Source organism: Phodopus roborovskii, unplaced genomic scaffold, assembly GCF_943737965.1.
Source record: "Phodopus roborovskii unplaced genomic scaffold, PHOROB, whole genome shotgun sequence".
In the NCBI taxonomy this organism is placed as follows: Eukaryota; Metazoa; Chordata; class Mammalia; order Rodentia; family Cricetidae; genus Phodopus; species Phodopus roborovskii.
The window spans coordinates 437,134-464,909 of NW_026125811.1; the positions used below are offsets into that span (position 1 = coordinate 437,134).

At 41.6% G+C, this 27,776-nt stretch overlaps 1 protein-coding gene across 3 annotated transcripts in view; it reads left to right on the plus strand.

The window, feature by feature from the left end:
* Positions 1-27,776, plus strand: part of Ctps2 (CTP synthase 2) — a 117,070-nt gene that overhangs the window by 19,085 nt on the left and 70,209 nt on the right. For all 3 annotated transcript variants that reach the window (XM_051178737.1, XM_051178738.1, XM_051178736.1), the window contains exons 5-13: positions 4,354-4,470; positions 4,598-4,681; positions 5,823-5,903; positions 12,558-12,709; positions 16,938-17,070; positions 18,169-18,257; positions 20,512-20,606; positions 25,424-25,486; positions 25,573-25,616. In XM_051178737.1, the coding sequence (XP_051034694.1) occupies positions 4,354-4,470; positions 4,598-4,681; positions 5,823-5,903; positions 12,558-12,709; positions 16,938-17,070; positions 18,169-18,257; positions 20,512-20,606; positions 25,424-25,486; positions 25,573-25,616 (858 nt within the window). The remainder of the gene's footprint in view (positions 1-4,353; positions 4,471-4,597; positions 4,682-5,822; positions 5,904-12,557; positions 12,710-16,937; positions 17,071-18,168; positions 18,258-20,511; positions 20,607-25,423; positions 25,487-25,572; positions 25,617-27,776) is intronic.

The following is a 27,776-nucleotide window of genomic DNA, read 5'->3' on the forward strand; positions in this document are numbered from 1 at the left end:
TGTGTGTGTCCCAGTGCTCATGTGGAGGTCAGAGGACAACTTCCTCCTTGTTTGAGACAGGGCCTCTGTTTCTCACTGCTTTGTATACCAGGCTGATTGACCTGTGAGCTTCTGATGATCCTCCTGCTTCCACATCCCATGTCTTGGTAGGCCCACACTACCATTACAGACACTTGTGCTACTTACTATGTCTGGTTTCCATGTGAGTTCTGGGATCTGAACTCAACTCCACTATGTAGCCAAGAATGACCCTGAATTTCTGAACCTTCTGCCTCTGCCTCCCAAGTGCTGGGCTTACAGGCATGCATCCCGTATCCAGTTGTAGGTGGTACTGGGGGTTGGACTCGGCTTCAGACTCTATCAACTGAGCTGCATCCTTAGTTTCCTTTCTAGGTTTTTTGTTGTTATTATTTTGTGCATCAGTGAGATCAGTGAGTTCATCGGTCCTGCTTAGAAAGCACCAGAGAGATTAAAAAAAAAAAAAAAAAAGTCAGGCATGGGGGCACAGGTTTTTAATCCCAGCACTCAGATCATATGTAGTACCAAATGCTAATGTATGTTTCTTAAACATTTAAACTTATGATAAAATTATTTTGTGTGTGTGTGTGTGTGTGTGTGTGTGTGTGTGTGTGTTTGGTTGTTCTTTGAGAATAGGTTTTACTCTATCATCCAGGCTAGCCTGAGATTCATTATGTAGCCTATGCTAGCCTATCCCTCACAGTAATCCTTGTGCCTCGGCTTCCCAAGTGCTAGAATTATAGTAGTATGTCACCACTTTGACTTACAAGTTTAAGTTGTAAGTTGGATATAATAAAAGAGTGAGAATGACAAAAATAGAACGATTATAACAATCAATTACAGTGAAAGTTATTAAAAACTTATGGATTATCTATTTGTAGTTTTAAGTTTCATAAGTACTTATAGTAAGAAAAGACTATCTCAAGCTTTCTGAACACAGTGCTAATGGTGACTAGAGGTAAAGGGAACTTCCAAATGGGTTGAGAGGTTGCAGTGCCACAATAGACCACAAGAGGGCAGGAATGGATAAGATTTAAAGCCTTGGTCCCCCTTTCCTCATTCTCCAGTGATCCCTGTTGAAAAGCACTAGAGGAAGATCCAGAGACAGAGGGAAGGAGTTTGAAGCTAGCCTGTGCTACATATGGAGCTCCAGTCCAGTCTGAGAAACAGAGTCAGACCCTGTCACAACCCCGTCCCCCGAAAAACACACAAACAAGTCAGGTGGTGGTGATGCACGTTTTTAATCCCAGTACTCAAGAGGGAAAGAGAGGCAGGTGGATCTCTGTGAGTTCGAGGACAGCTTGTTCTACAGAGCTAGTTTTGGCACATCCAGGGCTACACAAAGAGACCCTGTCTCAAAAAAACAAAACAAAACAAAACAAAAAACACACCGACAAACAAAAGAGAAAAACTGAAGGGGCATATAGCTCAGCAGTAGAGTACTTGCTTAACATATGTGAGACCCTGGATTATGTCCCCAGCAACACAAAAAACACAAAGGACAAAATCCTCTAAGGCATGCCCGTATGGTTTGGTTTAAATACAGACTTTTCTTTCTTTTTTTCCAGACAGGAACATGAAATGTAGCTTTGGCTGGCCTGGAACTGGTATGTTGATCTTGAACTCACAGAGATCCACTTGCCTCACCAGCTTCTATCTTGAGCACTGAAATTAGAGGTGGCAGCTACTCAGTCTGTCTTTAAAATTTGACTTATCTTTTGTATGCATCTGTGGTGTATGTGTGTTCACATGTACATACACAATTATGCATGTGTATTCAAATACCTGTGCAAACCAGGGTTCTTCTTTGGTTACCGGTTGCTCACCACCTTATTGTTTGAAACAGGGTCTCACAGAACCTGTAGCTTACTGATTTGGCTGAGCTGGCTAGCCAGCAAGCTCCAGGGATCTGCCTGTCTCCACCCGCACCTTCTGGGGTGGGGTTACAGATACTCACTGCTATGCACAGTGTTTACGTTTGCTTGTGAATCCTAACTCAAGTCCTCATGCTTGCCTGGCAATCATATTATTGACTGAGCTACTGTCCCTGTTTGTATTTATCGAGACTGTGTTTTTGCATGTATTTCAAGCTAACCTTGAAGTTAGTATGTAATCTAGGTTGGCCTTGAATTTACAACAATTTTCCAGCCTCATTCAGCTTCCCAAACACTGCGGAGATTACAGATGTGTGTTCCTCCCTTTGCTGCTGCCGCCACACAAGCCACTGCCTCTTCTTCTTCCTCCCTCCCTTCCCCTCCTTTCCCCTCCCTCCCTGGCAGGATCTTGGTATGTCCATCCTGGCCTCAAACTGGAAATTCTCATACTTCTACCTAGGACTTTTTTGTTTTTGGGATTTTTGACCTTCATTGTTTCTTTTTCATTCTGGTGTCTCATAGTTAGTGAGCACTTAATATCCTGCTAAGGTTCTGATTACATTTTGGTGTTGTTAGTTAGAATTCTCATGTAGTTCCTGCTGTCCTCACACTTGCTGTGTAGCTGAGATGACCTTGAACTTCTGATCTTTCTGTCTTTCCCCAAGTGCTGGGGTTACAGGGTGTGGTCAGCAATCCTGCCTGGCTTTATTTTCTATAGAAGCTCAAGGTCATTCTTGGCTACATTGTGAATTAGAGGCCAGCCTGGGCTACACAAACCCTGTAGTATTGATCATGTAGTGGACAGGGTTTCTCTATACACCCTTGGCTGTCCTGGCACTTGATCTGTAGACAAGGCTAGCCTTGAACTCACAGAGATCTGCTTACCTCTGTCTCTGAGCACTGGAATTAAAGGCATGTGCCATTACTGCCCTGCAGATCTTAAAATGACATCTCTAGCATTTGAGCATCTGCTACAAGACATGTGCCATTACTGCCCCGCAGATCTTAAAATGACATCTCTAGCATTTGAGCATCTGCTATATGATCAATACTCCAGGCAAAGTGTTGGGAAGAACTGGAAACATTCCCAGCCAGAGTAAAAGGAACACACCTGTAATACCAGTACTCAGAATGCAAAGGCAAAAGGACCACTACTAGTTTGAGGCTAGCCAGGGCTACATTGTGTGTGTGTTTTTGTCTCACAATGTAGCCCCCATCTTGGAGGCAAGCGCTTTACCCACTGAGCCATCTTACCAGCCCTTAGAACTTTCTACCTGCGTGTGAGTTCTGTGGCTCTGTCTCACTCCTTTTTTATGTTTTTAAAATCTTTTTATTTTTATGCATGTGGGTGTTTTCTCTGCATGCATGTCTGTGTACCATGCCTATGTAGTCCCCTCTTGGGACAGACGAGAGCAACCTCTAGGACTTGAATTGCAGGTAGTTGTGAGTTGCCATGTGGGTGCTGGGAGTTGAACCCAGGTCCTCTGGAAGAGCAGCCAGTGCTTTCAATCACCCAGCCATCTCTCCAGCCTCTCTCTCTCTTCTTTTGAGAATGAGTTTCACTGTAGCCCAAGCTGGCCTGGAACTCACTATTTAGCCTAGGCAGGCCTCAAACTCAAGGCAATCCTTGAGTTTTGCCTTGCCTTTATTGGGTCACCATGCCTGGATATTTTATTTTATTTTGGAGACAGGATGTATGTACTCCAGGCTAGTCTTGAACTTGTGATATTTCTACCTCAGTTTCCCCAGTGCTGGGATTATAGATGTGTCTCACCAGACCAGGATTTTTTTTATTAATAGTCATATTGAAGTTGAATGTCATAAAATTTCACTCATTTTAAGTGTATAATGTAAGATTTCAAGCATTTATAAACTACTGTTCTTGTGAAAATATTAAACCTCAGTTCTTATTACCACTCTATTAAAGTAATTTCTAAAGCTGGGGATGGCGGCATACACCTTTAAAACTAGCTTTTGTGAGGCGAAGGCAGGTGGATCTCTGAGTTAAAGGCTAGTTTGGTTTATAGTGTGAAAAGTTCCAGGATAGCCAGAGCTACACAGAGAAATCTTGTCTCAAAAATAAAAATAAGACAAAACAAAATTATTTCTAAACCACGTGTGGTGGTTCATGTTACATGTTCAAGACCAGTCTGGGCTGTGTAGCAGTCCAGGCCACCCTGGGCTACAATAGGAAACTCCCCAAAAGTAATAATTACTTAATTTAGCTGGTTGTTTTGGTACATGTCTTTAATTCCAGCACTTGGGAGGCAGAGGCAGGCAGATCTCTAACTTTAGAGCCTTCCTGGTCTGTGTGGGGAGTTCCAGGTCAGCCAGAACTATAAAACCAGACCCTGTCTAAAAAGAAAAATTGCTTAACTTAAAAAGCAAGAAAATTTCATTGGTTTGTGTGCTGTGGAAAATGTTTGGTCATTTGTGCCTTAATCTTGTTTTCCACCTTCAGCTGGGAGGCACCATTGGAGACATCGAAGGAATGGCATTTGTGGAAGCATTCCGACAATTCCAGTTTAAAGCAAAAAAAGAGAATTTCTGTAATATTCATGTCAGCCTTGTACCACAGGTGCGTTTTCCACATATGCGAATAGAAACTTTGATCAATTTTGCACTGATGTTTTCTGCGACCTACATTTGAAATTCAAGAGCCATAAATTGTCCAGTTGTTCTGATGGGGACCCATTTCTTTTTAGCCGAGTGCTACTGGAGAACAAAAAACCAAACCCACACAAAACAGTGTCCGTTCGCTGAGGGGGTTGGGCTTGTCTCCAGATCTGGTGAGTTAAGCACAATGGGTAAGTTTGTCTCTATAGTCTTTTGGAGTAGGACCTCCATGCCACAGGCTCTATCTAACACACACTAACAGTGGTTTAGTTCCTCTTTTGGTTTTGGTGCTTGGGATGGAATTTAGGGCCTTACACATACTAAACATGTGTTCTACCGCCTTTGAACTATTAACCCCTCCCCCCAGTACCTCAATCTTTTAACATCTGAGTTATTTGTCCCTCCCCTATGACAGCAAACTTTTTGTATCTGGCATCCAGGAAAAATGTATTTCTTTATCCTTAAATTGGCTCCATTTATAGCAGATAAGATACAATGCTCTGTCATTTATAAGGTTCCTGGCTCCTTCGGAGTGAATATGAAGCCTTGGGATTTTCCTGCGTTCCTTCAAGGACTGGCTATCTTTACTCTGAGCTTTAGTCTAAGAAGCATTCATGTGTTCCTACAGCGGTTTCCTATATGCAGTTACAGCGAACAGCTTGTCAGAGGGAGACAGATTAGGGGAAAAGCAGCTGCCTTCTCTTTGTTTTTTCAGGCCAGGGTTTCTTTGTGTAACAGTCCTAGCTGTCCTGGAATTTGATTTGTAGACCAGGCTGGCCTTCAACTCACAGAGATCCTCCTGCCTTTGTCTCCTGAGTGCTAGAATGAAAGGCATGGGTTACCACGGCCAAGCACACAGCTACTTATTTTTATAAATAACTTTATGGACACACAGTTACTCATTTATTTACATATAGTCTGTAGCTGTTTTGGCACAGCTGATGAGGACCCCGCGTGCCTTACCTGGAAAGCTAAAATGTTTTCTGTGTGACCCTTTAGTGAAAGTTTGTCAACTTCTGATCTACATCTTCTTCTATTTAACGAGACAGCCATGCAGAGCTTTAACTCTTCACCAGAGACATTTTGATGTTTTGAGTTCTTTCTGGTAGATTTCTGTTGAACTTAGTGAGATGTGCTTATGCTAGTGGTCAGACCAATTTCTTATGCTACAGAGGAATGCTCAGAGTGAACAAGTTCATCCTTGGTCTAGTCTCTTGTAGAAGAAAAAGAATGTAATGATTTTCTGGACAATGAATTGAACAATTGATCAGCCCTGTTTCCATGTACTGACCAATGCATAATTGCCTTTCACAGATTGTCTGCCGTAGTTCCGCACCCATTGAGATGGCTGTGAAGGAGAAGATTTCCATGTTTTGTCATGTGAACCCTGATCAGGTTGGTGCTTGGTGCCCTTTAGATTAAAATTTATTCATTTTGTGTGTGTGTGTGTGTGTGTGAGCATGCACCCTTCTTCCCTGACCCATGTGTGGAAATCGAGGACAGTTCTGTGGATGGAATCCATTCTCTCCCACCTTTAGGTTGGTTTCAGAAATCAACATAAAGTTGTGAGGGTATGTTGCAAGTACCTTTACTGCCTGAGCCACAGGGTCTTGCATAGCCAGGCTGACCTTGAATTCCTGATTCTCCTATATCCTATATGCTGAAAACACAGGCAGGAGCCACTACTTGAAGCTCTGGGGGAGCATTTTAGCTCAGTGAAACTTGTAACAAGAGAACTGTGTGCTTTCTCTTTAGCATTTTTTCATCCTGTGTTTTGCTGGGACACTCACTGCTTCATTCAGTTCTCTTTTGTACCTGGTACAGCTTAACACGCCTTAAATCACACAAGTATGCTGACATTCATGCTATGGTTTCTGATCACATAAGCAGCCCAGCTGATTTCATTGCTCAATAAATTACCATAAAAGTTAGACTCTGGCCTTGTGTTCTGCTGAACTTCCATCTGGAGTATTCTGACATTTATATTTTCTTTTTCTTTCTAGCTCTTGTTCCCAATAAACCTAAGGTACAAGGGGTTGCAGTTGGCTATAGTTTATAAAGGGTGGTGTGACTAGAGCTCAGGCACAGGGTGAGGCTTGCTAGACACCCTTCACAGCTTCTCTAACAGTTGCTTAATGGGGTATCTGCTTGGGGAGTGGGCTGCTAGAGTCCTCTGTTTGAGACTTCCAAGCCCGAACTGCTTTCAAAAGCAGACTTGACTCTCTGTGTGTTCTCTTAATGTCTGGGCTACATTGTTTTGATTCAGTCGTTTTGTGTACCCTTCCTCTTGGTAGACAGTGCTTTGCATGTGGATTAAGCAAATGCAGCCTGGTTTCTAGAATAGAAAAAGACGAAACATTTTGCGTTGGATTGCTGAAAGCTCAGAGAACGAAGGTGGAGTTCCCACTGTGGCGTTGTGGAGTCTAAGACCTGTAACAATGATCCAAGTCTCTTTTATTTTTAAGATTTATATTTATTATATGTGTGTGGGTTTGTATGAGTGAGTACAGTTGCCCAAAGAGGTTGGGCATGTTGGATCCCCTGGAGCTGGAGTTGCAAGTGTTTTTGAGCTATCTGATGTGGGTGTTGATAATCTAACTCTCAACCTCTGCAAGAACTGTAAGTACTCCTGACTACTGAGCTCTCTCTTCAACCCCAGTGATTCAGTCTTGGTTTTCTTTTTCTTTTCTTTTTCAAGACAAGGTTTCTTGTGGCTCAGGCTGGCTTCAAGCTCTCTGTATAACCAAGGATGACTTTGAACTCCCGATCCTCCAGCTTCTTATCATGTGTGTCATAGCATGGTGAATGAGTAAATAACGCCATGCTTTCTGCTTGTGGAAGTTGCAGTTGCCTATAGATTCAATGGATTTTTTAATGTGTCTGAATGCTTGTCTGCCTGTATGTAAGTATTTATACCAAGTAGGTCCCTGGTGTTCAGAAAGGCTAGAAGAAGGTATAAGATCTTCTGAGACTGGAGTTACAGACAGTTCCATTCAGGTCCTGGGGACCAAATTTGGGTCCTCTGGAAGAACAACAGCTGTTGAGCCCCTCCACACTTTTGAGTCAAGGTCTTCATAGTCTAGTCCATGATGGCCTTAATCTCAAGATCCTCCTGCCTCAGCCTCCTGAGTGCTGAGATAACAGGTGGGTGGTAGCGTTCTTGGCTTGAGATTTAGGTAGTTTTTATTTTCCTCCCAGGAATGGTTGTCATGTAGCCCAGACTGGACTGAAACTGATTCTCTTGCCTCTGTCTCACAAGTACTGAGATTATAGGAATCCACCACCATGCCTGCTGCTTTTTTCCCTTTGGTATTGGCGATACTAGAAAAGTCCTCCAACACTGAGCTGCAACCCTCTTGAGATTGAGTTTGATTAGTAATTGGGATGGAGGCACATGTTGGTGACATCTTGGCACTTGTAACTCCCCTGGTACATGCACAGTAATGCACTATAGCCTGAGTAGCAAGTTGGCAATATTCAAACCAATGAAGAACTCATTGATTTTATAGTTGTGGTATTGGGAAAATTGAACCTGGAGTTGGCAGAACATTTTTGGCGTTTATTTAAGATTTGGTAGATTCTTAAATGCCTCCATGTAACGTCTCATGTTATGGAGAGAATGTTAAAAGCCATCAGGTTAAGTGAAAAACACCCACAGCTTAAAGGCAGTCTTTTAATAGATGTTATTAATTTCCCTATGGTCAATGTGCCCATGTAAATTTACCCGAGAGAAGGGGACAGGGAACAATGTGGCAGATATCAGGTGAAAGCAACTACAGCAGCAGGGATAACAATCTCATACACACCTGTACAGACAAGGCCCATCTAAGCATGGTGCTTCTGAGGCCACACTGGGCAGTACACATAAGCTATGTCTGTTTACTACTTGTTTATTTCTAAATTCTTTTGAGACTTTTTTTTTTGTAGTTCAGGCTGGTCTCCACCTTGTTACATAGAGGAGGGTGAACTTGAGCTTCTTTCTGATCTTTCTGCCTTAAGCTCCCCTGCAAATGCTGAGATTTCAGGCTTGCATGACTATGTCCAGCTTTAAAAAAATTAAATTACATTTGTGTGAGAGAGTATGCTTTTTGTGTTATGGTGCCTATGTGGAGGATCTAACTCAGGTCATTAGGCTTGGTGCTTAGTTACTTTGCCAAACACGCTCCCCCACTCCAGCTTTTATATATAAACAGGGTCTCAGTAGCCTAGACTGGCCTACATAATAGATGCTGACTTTGATCTTCTTGCTTCCCAAATGCTGGGATTAGATGTTTGTGCCAACCTGTGGTATTTAAAAAACAGAAAAACTAAACCCTAATAAACCAAGCAGGGTCTCATTTAGCCCTGTCTGGCCTCAAACTAGACCAGGGCTACTTCTGCCTCCTGCATGCTGAGATTAAAGGTGTGCATCACCACACCTGGCTTCTCCAGAGGTGCTCATTCATTCATTCATTCATTCATTCATTCATTCATTCATTCATTCATTCATTCATTCATGTGTTGAGATGTTTTCTTTGTATGTATGCCTGTGTACCATGTGTGTGCCTGGTCTCTCAGAGACCCTGGGACTAGAGTTACATGATGGTTATGAATTGCCATGTGGTTACTTGAAATTGAACCCAGGTCCTCTGGAAGAGAAGCCAGTGCTCTTAACCATTGAGCCATTTCTCCAGCTCTTTGTCCAGAGTTTTTATTTAACTATTTGTATGGCATGGTTAGTGGACTGTTTGGCCATGTGTTTGAACTCAGTCCCCAGCCTCCTTCCCCTCCCCAGATATTAGTTGGTAGTCCTTTAATCACTGAGTTGGTTTTTTTGGTGACCATTTGGAAGTTTTCTCAGGACCACCAGGAATCATCTCAGTTGCATAATAACGACACTTGCTTCACTGAGGAAATGTGAGAGGGTTTTGAAGCGTTGTGCCAGGAACTGGGGCATGTACATTCCTCTCTCATGATCTGCAAGGGATTGGTTATTCTAGGACTCCACAGGAATATCAGATTCCTCTAGTGCTCAAGTCCCTAAAAGACAATGGTGCAGGGCTGGGTGCTTTCTGCTAAGCATCACAATCTGAGTTCAGTTCTTATGACCCATAATGGTGGAAGGAAAGGAACCAACTCCTGCACGCTGTCCTCAGACCTCCACACATATGTCATCCATGCTTGTGTGCCCTCTCCCTCTCAAGAAATGTAAAAAATGACACAGGTGTAGTACTTGTATATAACCTGAACATCCTCCTGAATATTGTATCTTTAGATGACTTACACCCAGTACAATGTCAAAATGATGTAAACAATATATGGTATTGTCCATGGAAAAGTGGAATGAACATGTATAGTACATGAATGTTTTTGATCCATATTTGGTTTAATCTGCTGATGTGGAAGCAATATATATATATATATATATATATATATATATATATATATTTCTGTCTCTCATGTATATACATATATAATATACTATTTTATCTGTATATTTTATTATACTATATAATTATTCTTTGGGGGTATGATAATGAACTCAGAGCTTTTATAGTTAAACTAATCTTGTGCTATTTCTGACTCTTGTTTAGTTTACTGGGTTTTCTTTTTCTTTCTTCCTTTCTTCCTTTTGATTTTTTTAAAAAGAGTGATTTATTTTATGTGTGAGTTCTTTGCATGAATGTATGTTTGTGTACCATATCCATGCCTGGTGCCTGCAGAGGTCAGAAGAAGTTGAAGTTGTTGAATCTCCTGGAACTGGAGTTAGTGATTGTCTTATTCACTATTCTATTGCTGTGAAAAGACACCATGACCAAGCCAATTCCTCTTTTTGTTTGTTTGTTTTTTTTGTATTTTTTGTTTGTTTTTGAGACAGGGTTTCTCTGTGTAATAGCCCTGGCTATTTTGGAACTCACTTTTTTAGACCAGGCTAGCCTTGAACTCCAAGAGATCCCCATGCCTCTGCTTCCTGAGTGCTGGGATTAAAAACGTGTGCCACCACTCTTGGCTAACCAAGGCAATTCTCGTAAGACAGGGCATTTGATTAGGGGCTGGCTTACAGTTTGAGGTTTAGTCTGTTGTCATCATGTTGGGGAGCATGGTGGCATGCAGGCAGACACTGGAGCAATAGCTTAGAGCTATATCCTGATCCATAGGCAGAGAGAGAGAGAGAGAGAGAGAGAGAGAGAGAGAGAGAGAGAGAGAGAGAGACAGACAGACTGACTGGGCCTGGCATGGGTTTTTAAAATCTCAAAGCCCACCTTCAGTGATATGCTTCCTCCAACAGAGCCACACCTACTCCTGCAAGGCCTAATCCTTCTAATCTTTTCAAACAGTTCCACTGCCTGGTAACTAAGATTTCAAATATTTGAATCTATAAGGGCTATTCTTATTCAAACTATCACAGTGATGGTTTTGAGCTACCTTATGGGTGCTAAGAATCAAACCAAGGCCATCTCTCCAGCCCATATTCATTCATTTTGTTGGTCTTTTTTTCCTCTTCAGAGCTGAGGAATAAACCCAGGACTTCATGCTTACTAGGCAATTGCTCTACCACTGAGCTAAATCCCCAAACCCTTTCTTTCTTTCTTTTTCTTTTTTTAAAAGAAAAACCATGTAGCATTTATTTATTGTGTGTATATGTATATTCCTGAGTGTGGAGGTCAGAGGATACTCCTGGAGAGCCAGTTCTCCTTCTACCATGTCGATCCCGGGAATGGAACTCAGCTTGTCAGGATCAGTGGCTAGTTGGGTCATCTCGTCAACTCTCAGTTCTTTCTTTTTTGATTATTATTTTTTAAAAATGTAATCTAGTCTAACATTGACCTTACTGTGTAGCTGAGGATGATCTTAAACTTCTGATCCTCCTGTTCTTTTCAACTGTTCAGATCACTGGTGTGTGCCACCATGCTTGGTTTTATGTGGTGCTGATAGTCAAACCCAAGATCCTCATGCATGCTAAGCAGGCAGTCTACCAACTGAGCTGTCAGGGTTTCCTATCTGTTCCTGTGCCAGAAACAGTTTAGGGGAAAAGGTTTTTGTTTTTTTTAAAAAAAAAAAAAACTTGTGGTTCTAGGTTATATTCTAGTCAGTCACTTTTGGGTGGTTAAAGAGAAAGAAATTTGAAGCAGCTAGTCGTATCACAGTGAGAGATGAAGTAATACATATATGCCTACTGCTAGGCTCTCTTTCTCTTCTTTTATGTGGTCTAGGACCCAAACCCAGACAATAGTCCCACCCAGTTTTAGGCTGGATCTTCTTATGTCAGTTAATGAAATTAAGAAATTCCAGGCCAAGCTGGGTGGTGGTGGCTCACGCCTTTAATTCCAGCACTCAGGAAGCAGAGGCAGGTGGATCTCTATGAGTTCAAGGTCAGCCTGTTCTACAGAGTAAATTCAGGACAGCCAGGACTGTTTCACAGAGAAACCCTGTCTTGAAAAACCAGAGAGAAGGGGTGAGGGTGAGGGGGTGAGGGGAGGAAGAGGAGGGAGAGGGAAAGGGGGGAGAGGGAGAGAGAGGAGGAGAGGGGTTAGAGGGGGATGGAGAGAGGGAGAGAGAGACAGAGAGATTGGTTGATTGATTCCAAGCCAGTTGTGGTGGCATATGTTTTAATCCCGTCACTCAGGAGGCAGAGGCAAGTGGGTCTCTGTGAATTTGGGATCAGCTCTGTTCTGCATAGTGATTTCAAAGCCATCCAGGGTTGCATAATGAGACCTTTATCTTTAAAAAGTAAATCCCTGATAGAGACATGCTCAAAGGCCAATTTGATTTAGACAGTTGCTATTTGAGACCGCAGGTAGATTGTATTGTATCAAGTTGACAATTAAAACTAAACATCACTGCTCCCTCTCTCCTTCCCTTTCTTTCTGAAGTTGTATTTTGCTGTATATCTGAGGCTAGCCTTGAATTTCTTATGGTCCTCTTGCCTCAGCTTCCTGGGGAGCTGCAATTAGGCCTGTGCCCCAACATGTAGCTTTCTTGGTTTTCTTATTTTCATATAAACTGTTTCTTGAGGTTTGTCTTATTCCAGTGGTGTATTAAGAGAGATGTTTTATTATCATTAATCAGGTCATCTGTATCCATGATGTTTCTTCCATCTACCGAGTGCCTCTTCTTTTGGAGGAGCAAGGTGTGGCTAAATATTTTAAAGAGAGATTGGACCTGCCCATCAGTGATTGTTCCAGTAATTTGCTTTTCAAGTGGAAAGCCATGGCTGACAGGTATGTGAAAGGAATTATTTATGTAAAAATTTTAAACATATATAGGACTTCTAAAAAACCTCTCCCAGTTCTTTCCAAACTTTCTCAGTCTTTATAAATGCATAGGAAATTAGGACTACAGCAATACAGATGAACATACTACAGCATCTGACTTTATGTGGATGTGAACTGAGTTTCTCATGTTTTTGTGGCAAGTTCTTTCCTGACTGATCTATTATCCTGACCTCTTTACATAAGGTTTAATTATTCTTGGGTTTGTAGGTAGAAGTAAAACCTACTTTAAAGGGTCAGTATGTCCTGTTTATAATTTTGTATATGTATGTTCTGGTATGGATTATCTAAATCTGTTGTTAAGAGTATTTCTCTGTGTTCTTGGAAGATTTTTGGAGCTGTTGATTTTTCTGTACTTAAACCCAAGTGAGTTAAAGGTATTTGGATTCTGAACTCACAGAGATCTGCCTGTATCTGCCTCCTGTGTGCTGGGATTAAAGGCTTGTGCCACCACTGCCCAGCTCAAAGGACTGTTTTTAATTCTGGAAGTATTTTGATTTATACATTAACTTATTTTTTATTTACTGAATATTAACCCCACCCCTTCCTTTTCTTTTTTCAGTTCTAGGGCCAGAACTCAGGGCCTTGTGCATATGTTAGGCAAGTGCTCTGTTGCTGAACCACGCTGCTAGCCTAATTTATAGTTGTAAGTGTTGCAGAGTTTTTGTTTTATTTAATGTCTAGCTAACATTTCCTAAAGAGGGTCATTTCAATGGGAAGTTTGGCTCTGCTATTACCATTCCATCTGGCAGTGATTTGTTGCGTGTTTGGTTTGGCCTTGAACTTTTGCTCTTCCTCCAGAGTGCTGGGGTTATATAGGTATCCACCACCATTCCCAGCTCCCATCCAATAGTCATATATTTTTAAAAATTCTTATTTTAAAATTACATTCATTTTATTTTGTGCATATGCAACCTTGCACACCAGTTGAAAGACAGTGTTATAGGAGTTCATACTCTTTCTTTCCCCCAGATCTTTAATTGTATCAGCAAAGACAAGGCTACTTTTATAAGTTCATTTTTGTTGTTGTTTTTTTTTTTCTTTCCCCCAAGACAGTGTTACTTTTTGTATCCCTGACTGTTGTGGAACTCATTCTATAATTCAGGGTGGCCTCAAACTCAGAGGTCTCTCTGTCACTGTATTCTGAGTGCTGTGATTTAAAGTATATGCGGTTACACCCAGTTTATAAGGTTCTTGGGGGTTTAAAGGCATGAGCTTCCATGTCTAGAGAATGTTTTTTTCTTCCCTCTGAGGATTGAACCTTCAAGCATACAAGCCATAATGCGTGAGGTGTATCTCCATCCTGGTGGGGACCCATTCAGCTCACCACAATCTTCACAGTAAATGGAGATTGCAGTATCTGTATCATGTTGGCAGTGATGCTGGTTTATTGGTAACTGTAATGTGGAATGGCCACCCGTTCATTGTAGTCTGTAGAGCCATGTAAGGAGTCAGTGAGAGGGTTGAGCTGGAAGCTCTGCCACTCAGAAGCCAGGAGTCTTGTTAAAGTGGCTATGTTCTTTTATGGGACCCCAAGCTGAAATGAGATACCCGATCCCATTTTGGGACCTATCTGTGATGTGTGAGCCTGTGAAGTAGACTCCTTCTCATTTGCCAACAGCTCACAGCAATGTCAGAAGCCTGCCTCGCACATCTGTGATAGGTGTGTGTTAATCATGTGAGGTGGACATTTGGTCAGTCTTGGAAGTGAAAGTTTACAGAGAAAGTGAATATAAGGGATGGGCTAGAACATCAGCCATCCAGCACAGCAGCCCCCTCCCTGGGATGTTTGGCTCATGTACTCACCTGTCCTATCTATCACTATGTGACTTCTGTGTCAAGGAAGTCTAGACATGAGTGAATAGAAGGAGGAACCAATAATTGCCTCTAGTGTGCCTTCTTTTGGGTCAAAGCCATGTCCTTTCCTCTTTGTGGGGAGAAAAAGTGAGGCCCAGCTAACTCCTTGTACACTGGCAGCTGCAATTATCACATAGGTGACCGTACTTTGGGACAAAGTATCTGCTCCTGGTGGCATCTCTGATATGTGGCTTGAGATTAACTTGCTTTCTGTTACCAGGAATTCATCATCACCATTATAATCAATAAAAATCATCATCATCATCATAATCATTTTGTGATATTGGGGATTGAACCCAGGGTCGCATGCATCTAGGCAGTTGCTTTACCACTTCTGGCTACACACAGCTGTGAATTCTACAGAGCAAGATAAAATTAAGCAGAGTTAAAGGCTTGACAGTCTTCCCTTGGGTTTTTCATTTATTAATTTTTCTGGGAAGTCTTAACTTCCCTTTTACTTTTAGTTTCTTAGCTTTTCTTTCTTTACCCAGCCTAGATTTTGTTTTTGTGTTTTTAATTTATTTTATGTTTTTGAGGCAATGCATCACTGTGTAGCCCAACTAACTTGGAACAAGTTCCGAGTTGAGAATGTGACCAGGGGAGGACTCAAACTCATAGCGACCTCTGCCTGCCTTTGCCTCCTGTGTGCTACCACATCTGGCTTATTTTTATTTTTGAGATGAGACCTCATGTATCCTAGGATATCCTCGAATTCATTTTGTAGCTGAGGATGACCTTGAACTTCTTTCTGATTGTCTTGTTTTCACTTCCTCAGTGCTAGGATTGATGAGAGCTGTGTTGTCACCATGGCCATTTCTACATGGTGTTGAGGATAATCAAACCAAGGGCTTCCAGCATGCTAGGCAGGCATTCTACCAACTTAGCTACATCCTGCTGCCTAGCCTGTTTTTGTTTTTGCATATATGTATGCAATTTTGCACGTGTGCAAAAAAAAATTGTGTGTATGTAAGGTGGAGGTCCAGGGTTGACATCTGGTATTTTCCTCACTATCTCCACTTTATATATTGAGATAGGTCTCTTCCTGATTCTGGAGCTTGCTGCTTCAGTTAGTCTGACTAGCCAGTTTGCCCTGAGGAACCCCTCTATACCTCTCTTGCCCTGGGATTACACTATACCCATCATGCACTTACATGAGTTCAAGTGTATCATCCACTAAGTCATATCCCCACCCCCAGTCTGTTTTTGATACTTTTTTTTTGCCCACAATGCAGATGAAGATATGAAAGAGGGCTACCTCCTTATGGTAACATTTTTACCTCTATGTTTGGGCCAAGACCTTGCTTCAAAGCTCTACAACATCATCTCCATACCTAAGATCCGATCACCATGTTTTTCATGTTCTCTGAACACGTTTCCTAATAAAAGCAACGCTGAAAATTGTCTCTGAAATTGTGAGATGTGATTGAGTGTCTTTTGTAGAATGGAATTTTCTCATTAAAATGATCTAAATGTCTTGTAATACTGTAAATAGTTCTTAGTGCTATTCTTCAGACATGTCACAAATAACCAGACTTTAGTGCTCCAGTTGAGAATGTGACAGTTTTAAATGTAGACAACTTTGAATGCATTTTCTTATACGATGTCACCTTACAAACATACTGGGATGTTTCCTGTTGACAAGTACATTGCATTTTCTTACATAATGTTACCTTATAAACTAATTTATGAACAGCTCAGTGTTTATGAAATAGCTTTTTAATTTTTTGTTTTGATGCTTTTAAGTTTTCCTCTGATCAACTCTGAGATTTATATCTATACCTTATACCTGCTTATATAAGCCAACATTGAGGCTTCTTGGGAATTCTAAAGATTTTTTTTTAAATCTTTATGTGTGTGGGTGTGTGTGCATGTGTGCATTTGTGCTAGCATGTACATGCGGTAACAGAGAACGATTTCCAGGGAGTCTCTTGTCTCTACCTCCTATCTCCTCATAGGAATGTAGGAATGCTGGGATTCACCTGCCTCTGTCTCCCTAGTGCTGGGATTAAAGGCTTGTGCCACCACCACCCGGAAAGCCACACCTACTCTTTTACATGGTTTCAGAGATAATAATTCAGGCCCTCATCTTTATGTGTCAAGTGATTCACCCACGGAGCCATCTCCCTAGCTTTCTTATTCTTTTGAAATCTGTTTGGTGACCAGAGTTTGGCATGTTGGAGGAGAGGTTTGTGTCAGATAAAGAGTGTCTTGCCTGTTCCTAAGGTTCTGAAGAGTACCTTGGAATAAGAGTGGTGGCTGCATTGTTGCTTGTGATCTTTCATAGTATACATATGGACTTTGAGCTTGTTTCCCCTCTCAGGTATGAAAGACTGCAGAAAATATGCTCCATAGCCCTGGTTGGTAAATACACCAAACTCAGGGACTGCTATGCCTCTGTGTTCAAAGCACTGGAACACTCAGCCTTGGCCATCAACCACAAGTTGAATCTGATGGTGAGTCCCAGCCTGATCTTCTAGCCCTCTATTTTATTTTTAGTTATTTGTATGTGTAACTATGTCTATGTGTGGGCTTGTACATGTGAGTGCAAGTGCACGAGGGAGGCCAGAGGCATTGGATCTCCCTGGAGCTGGAGATATAGGTGTTTGTGAGCCATTTGATATAAGTGCTGGGAACCCACTACTGGGTTCCTGCTCTTACCTGCTGAACCAAGACCTCTTCTAGATAGTTTTATGACTCCAGTATTTTACATTCTATAGAGGCAAATTGGGCTGGGTTCTGGCTCAGTGCTGGAGTGATTACTTAGCACGATCAAGGCCCTGGGTTCCATCCCGGGCGCTGCAAAACAAGTAAACACAATTTACTGTTCTGATGTTGTGAAGAAACACCATGGCCAAGGCAATTATTTTTTGAATTGGTGGCTTGCTTACATTTTCAGAGGGTTAGTCCATTATTGTCATGGCAGGAGCATGGCAGTAGGCAGGCAGGCTTGGTGCTGGAGAAGTACTGTGAGCTTACATCTTATCCACAAGTTGCAGGCAGAGAGAGGAACACTGGTCCTCCATGGGCTTCTGAAGCCTTAAAGCCCATCCCCAGTGACACACCTCTTCTAGTAAGATCACACTTCCCTAATTCTCAAATAGTTCCATTAACTAGGGACCAAGCATTCAAACATATGTGCCTATGAGGGGGCATTCTCCTTCAAACCATCACAGTTGGTGATGTGGCTCAGTGCTGGAGTGCTTACTTAGCATGGTAAGTTCCTTCCTGAGCACTGCAAAACAAATAAACACAATTTATAAATTCCCAAAGGAGCATACTAGGCAAATGCTGAATCACTAAGCTGTATTACTAACCCTCTTAATTTTATATTTTGAGATAGAGCTTTGCCAATTTGTCCAATCTGGCCTCAAATTTACTCTGTACCTTATAAGATCTTTCAGGAAGAGTGAGGCCTCATGAGCTACTACTAAGCTTGGCTAGTCCCTAGTTATTGAATAACTGTGAGAGATAGATGCAGTATTTTGAGTGTTTATTTTTTTCCTAAATTTTCATTTAACTTGTTGGATTTTTGATGTTGTTTTGTTTTTTAGTATATAGACTCCATTGATCTGGAACCAGTCACCAAAGCTGAGGATCCTGTGAAATTCCATGAAGCTTGGCAGAAGTTGTGCTTGGCCGAGTGAGTACCAGGGACTGTCCACATGAGGAAGACATTGTCATTGTGCTTTCTCTGTAATTATTCCACTTGTTATAGTTGCTAATATTTTGCACATTTGTAGTTAGGAGTCCTTGTGGTCTTTGCAGGTGTTGTGCAGCATTCATGCCACATTGCATTCAGGTCTGCCATTTGAACTCAGGTGACATGGGCAGTAGAAATGGTTTTATTTGGAGAGGGTGGGGAGACTGCATTAGATGGAAAGGGTGCTGATTTTCCTGAAAGATGTAGTTATGACTACTATATATGTAAAATTCCATACGTTTACTAATTTATTTTCATTTTAATTAATTAATTGCTGATATAATGTCTGTGTAGCCCAAGATGACTTGGAGACTGTGGAGCTTGGGATGACCTTGAACTCCTGATCTTCCTGTTTCAACCTAGGTTTGGGTTTACAGGCATGCACCATCATGCCTGGTTTATGGGGCTTTGGGGTTGGCTTGTTAGATAAGCACTCTAACAACTGAGCTGTATCTCCAGCCCTTCACATGCTCTAGTTCTCCCTTCCCTTCTTTCTTTCTGTAAGTAATTGAGAGAACCCTGGGGCAGCACTGTATTTTGAGGTTACCATGACCTTCCTGGTTTTTCCCTTGAACTATTTTTTTTTTTTTTTTTTTGAGACAGGGTTTCTCTGTGTAACAGTCCTGGCTATCCTGGTACTCGCTCTGTAGACCAATCTGGCCTCAAACCCACATAGATCTGAACTATTGATTTTTAGCTTGAGTGTTTGCTCTAGCCAGGACCTTTTCATTCACTGTTACTTAATTGGCCATTGGAGCCATAGGGTGCTTTTCCCAGTTTAACTCTTTCTGATGATGTAAGAGGGCCGAAAGTTTATATAGTAGTTTGAACCCACCTAGGAGTGATGGTACATACCTATAATCCCAACATTTGGGAGGATGAGGTAGGAGGGTCCAGAGTTCAAGTTTAGTCTTGTCTATAGAGTGAGTTTGGGGGCTGGTCTGCACTCTATGAGTTTCTATCTCAAAAATTTAAGGACAACAAAAGGACTTTAACCTATTTTTATTTTTATTCATTTTTTTCCAAGAGAGGGTTTCTCTGTGTATAGTACTGGCTGTTCTGGCACTTACTCTGAAGACAGGGCTGGCCTCAAAGTCACATAGATCCCTCTGCCCCTGCCTCCCTAGAGCTGGAATTACAAGTGTGTGTCATCCCTCCCTGACCTATTTTTACTCATTTGTTTATTCATTCATGTTTCTCTCTTTTTCCTTTTCTACCAGCCCTCAGCATAATTATTTTTCTTTCTTTTTATTTATTATTTTTGCTTTGTTTTTCCAGACAGGGTTTCTTTGTATAATAGCCCTGGCTGTCTTGGAACTTGTTCTGTAGACCAGGCTGCCTGCCTCTGCCTCCCAAGTGCTGGGATTAAAGGCATGTGCTATTATTGCCTGGAAAATTCTTTTATTTTATATTCTTAGACAGATCTCATTATGTAGTCCAGGCTGGCCTAGAACTCTGAACCCTCCCGTCTCAGCCTCTGGAGTCTGGTATTACAAATATATATCATCACACATAGTCCTTAGTGTAGTCTTTGTTTTTTGTTTTTCTTTTCCTTTTTTTTCTTTTTTTTTTTTTTTTTTTTTTTTTTTTTGATTTACTGGGGCAGGCTCTTGATGTTTAGCCACAGTCAACCAGCCTGGAACTTGTAACAATTCTCTTGCATCTACCTTCTGAGTGTTGGGTTAATAGGTATGTACTATCATGACTGGCTGTCTGCATTTTTTATTGAGTGCAATTTCTCAGTTGCTGTCTTAGAATCCACCAAGACCTATCAGAAAATATATATTAAAGGCAGTTGTGAGAAACTGTGATAAGTCTTCATAAGGTTGTGCTTCAAAGATGTATATTTTTGTAATCTATTCTAAAAGTAGACTCCAGACATTTACTAATGATTGTGCCAAGCATTGATGAAAACACAAGTTTTAAAAATAAAAGTAATGTGGGTTGGTGAGAGGGCTTAGAAGGTAAAAGTTCTTGCTGCCAAGCCTGATAGCTTGAGTTCGATCCTTGGCACCTACACAGTGGAAGGAGAGAACCAACTGTTACAAGATGTCCTCTGACCTTCACATACTCACTGTGACATGTACTTGTCCCAGACACGCCTGGACCCCCCCCCCCACAGAGTAACTAATAATTAAAAGTACTTTAAAGATGGTGGATCGTCAACTTTACTTTCATCTTGTGTTAATTTCAGTGGTATTCTTGTGCCGGGAGGCTTTGGAATCCGAGGAACCTTGGGAAAACTTCAGGCAATTTCTTGGGCAAGGACAAAGAAGATTCCATTTCTGGGTAAAACTTTTGTGTATTGGTTTTTTTTTTTTCAGTGCTGGGAATTGTACCTAGGGCCTTAAGGGTATATGCAAGGCAACTCTGCCATTGAGGTATATCGACAGCTCTTATCCAGGTTTTTGACATAAGATGGGTGTTATACCTTAGATGGGGTAACATGTAGTAAGGTTTCTTTTTGTGAAGGTGTGAGCTTAGTTTTGAAAGTCAGGTACTAAATCATTTTCTACAGGGCTTATCAAACTGAATGTGGCTCCTCGCTTGCTTTTGTAAATAAAGCTTTATTGTAACACAGCCCACCCATTTTGTTTTGCATATTGCTCATGGTTGTACAGTTGAAGAAGATCCAATGACTTGTAAAGCCTAGAAGTATTACTTATAGTTTATAGGAAATATTTGTCTCTGAGTAGCAAGAAGCTGGAAGAAGCCTGTTGTTTTATTCTTCTTAGTAGTCCTCTTAGTACTTTCAGCAAAAAGCCATTCTATAGAACTCTGTAATAACCTTTCTGTTGGCAAAAGAAGTGCTTAAGCCTTTAATCCCAGTACTCAGGAGACAGAGGCAGGCAGATCTCTGAATTTGAGGCCAGATTGGTCTATAGATTGAGTTCCAGGATAGTCAGGGCTACACAGAAAAACCCTGTCTTGAACAAACAAACAAAGAGTAACAACAATAGCAACAACAAAAAGCAAAGAAAAGGAAGTGCTTGCTTTGAAACTTGTGTATATATGTGTGAGTATGAGGGATCAAACCCAGGGCCTTGTGTATTCCAAATAAGCCCTCTGCTACTGAGCTATACCCACAGCTCTAAGCTGAAACTTATATTCATTTTAGAGTATATAATATGAAAAGATCAACCAGTCCACAGTAGTAGCTCTGTTAAACTTTGCTTAAACTGGGTCTTTTGTTTGTTTGTTGTTATTTTTCTTCCTTAAAAGAGATGAAGTCTTAATGTCTTACTGTGTTTATGCTCATCTTGAAGTTCTTGGTTTAAGCTATCCTCTTGTCTCAGCATCCCAAATACTGGGACTACATGCATATACCACTATACCCTAAGAAGCAGGTCTTTTGAATATTCTTGTTTAATTGTAAAGCATAGCTTTTGTAACATTAAATCTGGATGTGCTAAAGGCAGCTCTGCTGCTGGAGATTCAGGTAGGAGGAGCACAGAGGCCCAGTCTCCCATTGTGTTTTAGGTATTCTGCTGGGTTTGTGAACTGGAGGGAAGGTTTTCTGTCTTTTACTATCAGCAGAATGTTAGGTATTAATTTTTTTCTATTACCTGTTCCTTTTCTGGATCCTCCAGACTCTTGGGACTCCATTTCCAAAGAAAAACCAGGACACTTGCTTTGTTTTATCCCGACCTAAGCTTATTTGGTCCATTGTTACTTTTTGTTTTTTAAGATTGGGTGATCAGGCTGGGGAGATGGCTCAGTGGGCAACAAACATCCTGATTTGATCCTCAACACCCACATTAAAAGCTAGGTGTGACTGTACATGGGTGCCTGATGGCCTTTGACAGGAGAAGAAAGCATCAAATTCCCTAGAACTAGGGTTTGTTAGCTGCCAGAAACTAGAACTGGCTTTTCTACAAGAATGACAAGTTTTCCCTTACTTTTTCTCTCCTTTGGTTTTTCAAGACAGGGTTTCTCTGTGCTGCTGAGCCTCAAGTGCTCTGTTTTATATGGTATATGTTATATCTGGTCTGTTAATATATAAAAAGTATATAAATTGGCCAGTGAAATTCTTTTTTCATTTCTACTGTTTTAATTTATCTTTTCAAGCTTTTTTACATGCACATAGTGTATGTTGAATGTATTTTCTCTCATATCCCCATCCTCAAGTGAGCCTTGAACTTGTTGTGTGGCTGAGTCTGGCTTTGAACTCCCGATCCTCCTGCCTATACCTCCAATGTGCTAGGATTACATATAATCCTTACATTACATGATTCACAACATCATGTCTCTTTATGCCCTAGCCATGTGGAACTTTCTGAAGTTCTTTGAGCACTCAGCCATTTCCTGCTTATCCCTTTAATCCTGGCATGCTTGTGCGTTGATGGCTTCTCCCTTTGCATTTCCTGCATCACATGTGTATGTCTGTAACAGCATCTGGAATGCTCCTTGCTGTCTGTTTATAGGAGGGAGTCGGTGGCCTGTAGTGAGTGTGGAGATCTCTTCAAAACTTCTATATTGACAACAGGCCTGTAGTGACTCAGGCCTTTGTCTTACACTCATCTTTTTAAAAAGATTTTATTTTATGTGCATGGATATTTGGCCTGTATATGTGTGTGTGTACCACATGCATGCAGTATCTATCCTTGGAGACTTGAAGAGGGCTTTGGATCTTCTGGAACTGGAATTGCAGACATTTTTGTGCTGCCATATGTTGGCCCTGAGAACCTGGGTCCTCTTCAAGAGCAACAAGTGCTCCTAACTTCTTTTTTTTTTTTTTTTTTTGGCTGCCTATTTTCTCTTTTAATTTTTTTCTCTTTTGACAGCTTTTCTCGGTTTCATTTTCTTTTCTAAGCTTTCAGAATTGCCTTTTTTAAAATACTTTTTTAAAATTTAAATTTGAAACAAACTTGTTTTACATGTCAATCCTATTTCCCACACCCTCCCCTGTCCCTCCCCAACCCCCATCCCATCCCCTTTCTGCTCCCCAGAGAGGGTGAGACCTTCCATGGGAAGTCTTCAAAGTCTATCATATCATTTGGAGCAGGGCCCAGGTCCTCCCCCACATGTCTAGGCTGACGGTGTATCTCTCTATGTGGAATGGGCTCCCAAAATCCATTCGTATACTAGGGATAAATACTGATTCACTACCAGAGGCCCCAAGGACTGCCCAGTCCTCCCAACTAACACCTTTTTATTAATTTATTTATTACATTCCAATCCCAGTTTCCTCTCCCTCCTTTCCTCCTGCTTCCTCCACCCCTGTTCCCCTCCCCCACCTCCCATCTGCTCCTTGGGAGGGTAAGGCCTCCCCTAGGAAGTCTACTAACTCTGTACCATCATCTAGTTGAGGCAGGACCAAGGCACCTCTCTACTTCCACACCCCTGTGTCTAGGCTGAGCAAGGTATCTCTTCATATAGAATGGGCTCCACTAAGTCAGTTTGTGTGTTAGTGTTAGATCTTTGACCCACTGTGGCCTCCTATATTGTCCCATTCACACCATTGCCACCTATATTAAGGGAGTCTAGTTCTGTCTTATGCAGATTTGCCATTTGTCAGACATGAGCCAGTGATCTCTCACTAGCTTAGGTCAGCTGTTTCTGTGGGTTTCCCCATTGTGATCTGGACTCCTTTGTTCATATTATCACTTGTCCCTCACTTCCATTGTACTCCAGGAGCTTGGCCCATTGGTTAGTTGTGGATTTCTGCATCTGCTTCCATCTGTTTCTGGAAGAGGGTTTTAGTTACTCTGGGGTTGTGGATTGTAGGCTGGGTATCTTTTGTTTTATGTCTGGTATCTACATATTTGTTTTTCTGGTTTTGAGTTACCTCACTCAGGATGTTTTTTTTCCCTAGTTTTGTCCATTTGCCTGTGAATTTTAGGATGTCATTGTTTCTTACCACTGAGTAGTACACCATTGTGTAAATGTACCACATTTTCTTTATCCTTCAGTTGAGGGGCATCGAGGTTGTTTCCAAGATCTGGTTATTAAGAATAATGTTACTATGAACATAATTAAGCAAATGACATTGTGTGAATGTGCCTTCTTTGGGTATATGCCCAACAGTGGTATTGCAGGGTCTTGGGGTAGGTTGATCTCCACTTTCCGAGAAATCATCATACTGATTTCCACACTGGTTGTACAAGTTTGCACTCCCACCAGCAATAGAGGAGTGTTCCCCTTTCTCCACATCCTCTTAGCCATTCTGATCGGTGTAATACAGTATTTCAGAGTTGTTTTCATTTGCATTTCCCTATGACTAAGGATGTTGAGATTTATTTAAGTGTCTTTCCACCATTTAAGATTGTTCTGTTGAGAATTCCCTGTTTAGATCTGTACCCCATTTTTTAAAATTGTATTATTTGGTAGTTTGATGTCTAGTTTCTTGAGTTCTTTGAATATTTTCAAGATCAACCCTCTGTCAGATGTGGTGAAGACCTTTTCCCATTCTATAGGGAACCATTAGGTGCTCCTTACTTCTGAACCACCTCTCCAACTCACTTTTGCCTTTTCTGAGTACCTGCTCAGTTTCATTTTCTGTCCCTTTCCCTGCTTTCTTCCACATACCTGCCCATAGCACCAGCGCCTGCCCCTGCTGCTCCTTTTCTCCTGGAGATCAGCAGTCCCACCTCCTTAGGAACTCATCCTCAGACTGGCCAACCTCAGGTTGCCCTGTGGCCAAGGCCATATTTTGGTTGTGAAATCTTGACAAGCAGGAATGTGAAATCTCAGCCCAAGGAGATTTGCTCTTGAGTTGGGGTGTTGTTAGACATTCTCTGAAAGCCTTGAGGTCTTTGAAACAGCTCTGCAGAGCACATAGGTACCTTGGTTCAAGAACAGCTGCAGCAGATGGCAGATTTATCTTCTGGGAGTTTGACATTTCCTCATCTGCCCTCCAGTTGCTTCTTGCTCACCTCTGGACCTTAGGTTGCTCCTTTAGTCTTTAACCCCTGTCATGTACTGCTCTTCAGGAACTATTCTGGCTGCTAAGGGGATCACGGGGAACAAAACAGGGAGTCTTCATCTATTGAAGTTTGCATTCTAAGAGAATTCAGGAAACAGTTGAACACAAAATGTACTAGATACAAAACATGCTCATGTGCTTCTCCTAGATACAAAACATGCTCATGTGCTTCTCCTAATAGGAATCTGCCTTGGGATGCAACTGGCAGTGGTTGAGTTCGCAAGAAACTGCCTGAACTTGAAAGGTAAGCCCCCATTTTACTAACCACTTATTTAAAACAAGAACATGTGTCAGCAATATTGGTAAATCATTAAATGTCTTTGTCTTTAGATGCTAATTCTACCGAATTTGAGCCAAACACTCCAGTTCCATTGGTAAGTGGCTTGTGGATCTTTCTGTGTCCAGTCTGTCACTCTGTTTCAGTTCTTGCCTTAACCCCTGAGGGATAATTATTATTTTTTTCCTAGCAGTGCCAGAACTTCACAAATTATATATGAATTTATTATTTCCTGTTATCTTTGCTTCAGACTGCTTTGTTCTCTCTAGTCTAGCTTGCCAGCTATGCCTTGAAAAAACACAGCTCTGCCTGCTTTGCAGCAGCTTTCAAGCTTAATGTTTAGGAAAGGATTAAATTGACTGTGACAACAATTTATAGCAGCTAATATAAATAAATGAGCTGTTCCGTCTCTAGTTCTAGTCTTGTCCCAAGTCTGCCTATTTTCCACATTGGTGGCCATCTATCCTTTTAAAACAAAAGTGACACCCATTGTACTGCTGGTCCTCACCTGGCAGTTCCTTTTCCCCCAAGATACTCAGTCATGGGGCTAGAGAGATGGCTCAGTGACTAAGAGTGCTTGCAACTCTTCCAGAGGACACACGTTTGGTTCCCAGCACTCACATTAGGCAGCTCATAGCCACCCATAACTGCAGCTCTAGGGATCTGACATTCCCTTCTTGCCTTTCTCAGCATCAATGTATTGTGTACAAAAAAATTGGTTGTGTTTTTGTTTCTCTGAGACAGAGCTCATTATGTAGTTGTGTTTGTCCTTGAACTTAGAGATTCACCTGCCTCTGTCTTTCAAGTGCTGGGATTAAAGGCAGGTGCCACCATGCCTGATTATAAGTGTTTTTAAAAGTTAGGATCCTTTGCTATGACCTGAAGGCTCTTATATTTCACTACATGCTGCTTCATTCATTTGTCCCATGTCATCCCAATTCCTCCCACACTTAAGAGTTCCAGTTTGGACCATCTGAAGTAGTATTTTTCAGTTTTTCCATGGTGATTCCCTATACCTTAGATGTCTCTCTTATGATTTTCCCCTGGAACCTCAACAAAACCAGTGAAGAATTGAACCAGTTGCTCTGGGAGGCTTTATTTCTGTACTTTCGATTTCTTGTCACACTCATTAGCAAACCATGCCGTCATTGGCCTTTGGCTTGCCTGGTCATCAGTTGCCTGTCTGTGTATATCCAGCTACATCCTTGCTGCCAAGCACTCCTACCTAATAGTCAGGGTCTTCATATAGTAGTTATACTCTCCTTGGTTGGTTTTTAACTTTTACACTTGTGTGTGTGTGTGTGTGTGTGTGTGTGTGTGTGTGTGTGTGTTTGTTATGGACTGTTTGCAGTTACTGATTTTCTTCTGCTGTGTGTTCTGGAGAATGAACTCAGGTTGTTATGCTTGTGGTGACAGGCATTTTAACCTACTGAGCCATCTCATAGGCCCTTGTTTTGTTTTAGATGTGATTTTACCATAATTTAGGCTTACCTAGAATTCATTATGTAGCCCAGGCTGGCCCCAAACTCACAGCAATCCTCTAACACCAGTCTCTCAAATTTAGGAGTCACAGGTAAGAACTGCCATGCCTAGTTCTCTGTGTGGTTTTAAAATAATTTTATTTATTCATTTTGTGTGTATGTGTGCACTCTTGAGCACGTGTGTGGGTTTATGTGCCACAACATGTGTGTGCAGGTCAGAGGACAACTTTCAGGAGCTCGTGTGGTGATATTTTGTTTATGATCTAACAAATAAAGCTTGCCTGCAAATCAGATTGCAAAGCTAGCCCCACTAGTTAGCTATAGAGGTCAGGCAGTGGTGGCTCACACCTTTAATCTCAGCACTCGGGAGACAGAGGCAGATGGATCTATCTCTGTTAGTTCAAGGCCACCCTGAGCTATACAAAATTAACCCAGTGTAAAAGAGGAACAGAGCTCACACAAAAGTGATCTCAGTACTTGGGATCCCAAGCCTTCAATCCCAGCACTAGAGAGGAATATAAGGCTGCAGGTGACAGGAACTCAGTGCAGTCTGAGGACAGGATCACTCTTTTGGTCTGAGCATTGGCAGAGGTGAGAACTCTCTAGTGACTGACCACTTTACTTCTCTGCTCTTCAGCTTTAACTCTAATATCTGTCTCTGGGTTTTTATTATTTGTGTTACAAATTGGTTCTTCTATGTGGATCCCAGGGGTCAAACTTAGGCTGTCAAGTCTGGGGTTAGTGCCTTTACTTGCTGAGCCACTTGCAGGTCTTTA